This window comes from Physcomitrium patens, chromosome 22, assembly GCF_059467195.1.
Source record: "Physcomitrium patens ecotype Gransden chromosome 22, ASM5946719v1, whole genome shotgun sequence".
Classification (NCBI taxonomy): Eukaryota; Viridiplantae; Streptophyta; class Bryopsida; order Funariales; family Funariaceae; genus Physcomitrium; species Physcomitrium patens.
In genome coordinates this window covers 1,520,590-1,525,906 of record NC_143431.1, presented here as the reverse complement: position 1 = coordinate 1,525,906, position 5,317 = coordinate 1,520,590, and the positions used below count along the sequence as shown (strand labels likewise).

General features: G+C 43.5%; 1 protein-coding gene across 1 annotated transcript; it reads right to left on the bottom strand.

Moving 5' to 3' along the window:
• Positions 1-389: 389 nt before the first annotated feature.
• Positions 390-4,476, bottom strand: LOC112274737 (uncharacterized). Its single transcript, XM_024504449.3, has 6 exons — positions 2,959-4,476; positions 2,661-2,854; positions 2,331-2,565; positions 1,930-2,222; positions 1,672-1,794; positions 390-1,487 (listed from the first exon to the last, which is right to left on the bottom strand). Exons 1-6 carry the CDS (start codon positions 3,500-3,502, stop codon positions 1,092-1,094), a joined length of 1,785 nt encoding a protein of 594 aa, XP_024360217.1. The 5' UTR covers positions 3,503-4,476; the 3' UTR covers positions 390-1,091.
• Between the last annotated feature and the right edge of the window lie 841 nt (positions 4,477-5,317).

Genomic DNA, 5,317 nt, shown 5'->3' with positions numbered 1-5,317 from the left:
ATCTTGGACTTCCTAATATATAATAATTGTTCTTTATGGAACTTATTCCTAAAAGAGAAGATAATGTCACAAATATATATATACCTAAATAAGAAATATTAGATAGAAGATAAATGTAGACAGATTTAAAATTATCTCATGGCAAAGCTTTCTTAGAAGATTTACAAACATGTATTTGATTTTATACATGTCTATGTTTAATTGGTAGATTAAAAACTTGGCCAATAAATTACCAAGTATTGTATATGTGGATAGTTTGTAGTATAAGCTAACAATGTAGCATGCATATAGAAAACTTGCCTTGTAATTTAAGATATATATTTCATTGTTAATACTTTTCTAAATGTGTAATAAACTCAAAAGATAAAATACAAGTTGCACAACCTTAATTTATTGTTGATACTTTTCTAAATGTTATTTATTTTCAAGAAGAGAAGAATTTGATAACAACACATTGCATGTTTCAAGTAGACAAGTGTTTAACTTGTTTACACAAAAATGCATTGACTCACAACACAAACTTGGGAAACCAATTCCCAACCACTCTAGGTTCAAGGTTAGCCAAGTCTACCTGAGCTCTGCCTCCCTCATAGCCCAATGCCAGGGTGCAATCTTGTTCTAAGCAAACACTTTGAGCGGCTGTGAATAGGCAACATCTTCACCGTCACAATTCCCAAAACAGTATTTTTCAAATTCTAATCCAGAGTTTCTACGTAACTTGAATGATCCTGATGTTAACTGAGCTCACTGTTCAGACAGTAGAAGGGGAATATAAGCATCCAAAGATGCTGTGCACAGATGTCGCACCATATTATCGATGGCGGAATCTAGTTACTTGAGCTCATCACAAATGCGCGAAGAGACTTCTAGTGTCGATGGTCTTGTTTACAAGCACGGGAGAGATTACAATTCGTGGTGTCTTCAGACTTCATCTTCGAACACCGCGATGTTGTAACTGATGTCTATGGTGGTAACGATGGATTCTCTGGGTGCAGAGTTTCTCTTAGATGGGTGATAGTTGGAGGGATGTGTTGCTACGGTGTTAAAGGAAAGATGTCATACACATTGTGCAGAGAAGTTGAGAGTATGTCCTAAATACAATCACCGACTTCGCAGTGTCCGCCGCGACCTACGCGGCCTTCGCACGCCTCAACATCCAGCCATCCATCAGGAAACTCGTCTGCAGAAGTTTCGGCAGTCGGGTTCGCTGTTTCGGCAGTCTCGTTCACTCTCATGAACCGGGTGTATTGGCACTGCAAACCGGCGGCATGGTCGTCCTTCAGAAGTGCTTCGATGACGATCTCATCCCGTGCTTTCAGATCCACTTTGTATGCGTTCGGGACCTTTGTCAGGATTTCCTCAGATCGTCGTTTCGCAAGTCGATTGCGAAACACGGCAAGGCTCCATGTAGACAGTCCGCTGCCGAGAAAGACGGTGGAGCGCACGCAGATTTCTTGTTCGACGACTGCTATTTGTTGGCTATTCATCTGCGGCAAAATCAAGAGCGTTTACAATTACAAGTGGACTGTTGAAGAGTGTATAAGTATTCACTACCACTGCTCGACTTTATCACATCATTTCGTGCCACTGAAGCTTCTCCTGTCTATTGCATGATTCTAGACATCAACATTCACTGCAAGCTTGTAAGACCTCTGACAAGGGTGCACATACCACATGTCTCCCACCCATGGTGAGATACGGATCGTAATAAGTTCCATCCGCGAAGTTTGGCAACCCTGTAATATTCCACAGTCCAATAACAGATAGACCCCGATTCCGCAATAACAGAACCACCTGCGTGAAGAGCTACCATGTCAAGCTTGTAACTCGGAGAGCCATGAAGTTGCGACACGTTCACAATGATCCATAGCCTTGAAGTCAGAACATAATGGTGATAAGGCAATGATACTGGAGGAATTCATTTCTCACTTCTTTGACTAGCGCAAGGCCTTTGGTTCCACGAATCCAGCCATCGGTTGCCATGTAGATTGTACTCAGGCTATGATTTGCAGCGCGATCTTCAATTGCACTAACAATATCCATTTTACTGAGACCGATTGCTCTGAACTGGGTGCCCTTCCTGCACTTCGTCATGGGCATTTTCAGACTCGCTTTCGAGTGAGGACGAAGACCAGTGGCGATCACGGATCCGTCAGTGCAGCGCAAAAAACACAGACCAATGCTGTGCTTTGCGCAGCTCGATTCCTCAAACCTCCAATGTACTGCAGCAACGGTAACACATTCTTAACAAGTGCATAGAGATTATCCGCTGCCACGAAATTTTCATGCTTTGCGGCAGACTGAGGTTGACGATGAGACGATATGCGCACCTGCCATGTAGGGGGTGTTCTTCCCAATTGCATGAGTTTGAAGAATGTCTGCGGCTTCAGAGATGGACAATGAGGGCTGCAAGAACGCTGAGACGGCTAAGACCGCTCCTCTCCATCGCAATCCAGGAAACAAAGCAGAGACGCCAACACAACGGAGATCATCGACGTCGAAGGTGTCACTGATATCCTTCAGCGATTGCCATTTGAGGAACTCCCAATTCATGTTCCAAGACTCCTGGGTACCAACTCAAGCGCGTCAAAAGCTTGTAACGGACAGAGCGTAGTGACAGTGAAGCAAATTCACAAAAGCAGACCAAAAGAGACGCTCACATTTGCATATTCATAGTTGTCCCAACCCCGCACTATGGGTTCCAAGGACGGCCTCAGGTACACATTTGTATCGAGCGTGTGATGGCATTGTTCTAAGCAATGCTCAAAGGATGCCACCCTCGTGAACCGCGAAAGAGAGGATACATTGTACCTGTCTTCCCACATCATTCCTCCATTGACCCTTGCGGAGATTCCTGTTATCATCCGATCAAGTTAGGACTCATACTGCTCACACTCGCCCATTTGATTATGAAACAAATTGCTGGAATGCAGTGCAGAAATTGAAAGAGATAGTTACCCTTGTGCTTTGACGGTCCAAAGAAAAAGGGGGGAAGGCACAGGGTCCGGTTGAGAGCTCTCGAAATCCCCGCCGCCGTTATGTATTCCATGAGCTGATTTCCTGCTCCGACCCCTGCAGACAGTAGCGGCGCCAGGAACGTGTCGTCTTCATAAATCACAGCAGAAGATGAGGGCTCTGGGGATGGGCTAGGCGATAAGTCATTGGTGTCGAAATTCGAACCGCCTGAAGAAGCTCCATCTAGGGATGTATTCTCAAAAGTATTGGATCCCGAGCTAGACTTATGATCTAGCTTAGGAAGGTCAAAGAGATCTGAGGGGAGATCCAAAGAACGTTCGGCGGTATCGTTCACAAAAATCGCAATCACGCGAGGAGACCCGGGATTTCTAATGACACTATAGTTCAAAGAATTGAAGACGTATTTGTTCTCCGACAACAACGGCACTGTCCCTGCGGAAACTAAAACAACTGTAGCCAAGACGGCTAAAACAATCTTCACACGCAAGTGTGTAGTTTTCCACAGCCACCATGCGGACTGGGCCATTCTCGCTGTCACGGCTCAAAATGTGTGAGCACAGCACATCTTTGTGCAGAGTGCTCGAAAAAATCGAAATAATCGAAAATTCGATGAGAACTCTCAAGCGTTATGTAATGAGGAATACCGGTATCAAAATGGCGATTACGAACGCCGTAGCATTTCGAAGAAAATGCGAATACAGAGAAATACCCCTAATACCCTCGATTGGCAAGCTATACATCCATGATCCGCGTCATGCATTGAGTAACTGCTCCTCGGAGCAGTGTCAGCGAATAATCTCACAACAGGAAACGCCGCGACGCTCGTGTCCAAATCCCCAACTTCATAAACGCATTCGGAACTCAACCTCAACCTACCCCTCAGTTGCAATGCTACCTACCCTTTGGAAACAAGTTGCTATCAGTGGACGAATCAAAACTAGAGCGAAGGGAAGAGACAGTCTCAAATCACGCAACTGGCTGCAAAGTTTGAATCCGTTTCGCTGAAAATAAAAAAGACAACGGCTAATGAGCTCCTAGGTGAGCCGCATTTGCGGTACCAGGTGTCGCTGAAATCGAAGGAGCATGCAGTTGTCGACTGCAACTCTTAACCTTTCCCTGCGCAATTTACTGTGTATCCATGAACTGCAATGAGCTGAAACCAGCACAAGCACGACAATCTCTGTGCACCCAACTAGACCTGTCGCGGCAGCTCTCACAACCATTGCCGTGCGCCTAAGTCCAACGACGAAGGAGTAGCAACACCTACCACGAGCAAACCCAACCCAGAAAGTTGCTGCCAGAGTTCGTGCTCTCAACATTCACAGAGCGAATTAATCAGTTTCTCTGGAGAACTTTCCGCATTCGTCTCCCCGATGGTTGCGGTGGGGAGGCGCCAGTGGTAGATCACTAGGTTCATTCTTTTTTCCCGCAACACAGAATTCCCTCCCCCCCGCAACACATCCTCCATAACTGGGTCATTTGCCAATCCCGCCACGCACCGAACGCATCGTTGTGCGGACTGTGATCGATGATTCGCTCGCGCCTCAACGTTTCATCAGATGGAAGGATCACGAAATGCGGCGTGGAAGCGATTGGCGAAATAGGCGCAGGCGATATCGATGCCCAAATTCGGGTATTGGCCAATTGAGGGCCGATTCTGACACTGGACGTAGAGAGTAGTAGGTATTTGAGGGAAAAAGCGAACACAAATTAATTAACACATATAATTATTACAAAAGAGGAGTAGGTATTTTCCACTTTGGCTTGTCTTAGCACGTTTTTTATTTTTATTTTTATTTTTGATGGAAAGGATTTCTGTCTTTCCTATTTTTAGAGAACCACAAGTTTCTCGGCAGCTGTCTTAGCACGTATTTTCTTATGTTTTTGATGGAAAAGAGGGAAAAGACAAAATCAAATCAGATTATTAATGTGACGAAATTTAGTCTCTTTATTGTTGATGAGGGTTGTAAGCACAATGTGATTGCACTAGCTAGCATTATTTTTTGGATTTTTTATTTTTTCGATGTTGTGCTTTTTGTTTTATAATGCTAGTAATCTCTTCTTGTGTTTGTTCAAACATAGAGCTGGTTATAATATGGTAATGTAGTTTTGATCTGGTTTGGTACATTTATTCTTCTTTAGAAAAATTTATAAAATTTTTGGATATTTTTCATATATTGAGTTACACAAGGAGTATCAATTTTTTTATTATATTGGTAATCAAAATACAATTAGTTTGGTTATCCACTTCTTCTTCTTCTTTTTTTCTTTTTTTTTTTAATAACATGTTGAAGAGTATCTTCCAAAATCTTAATGCAAATTGGAATCTTTGATAAAATAT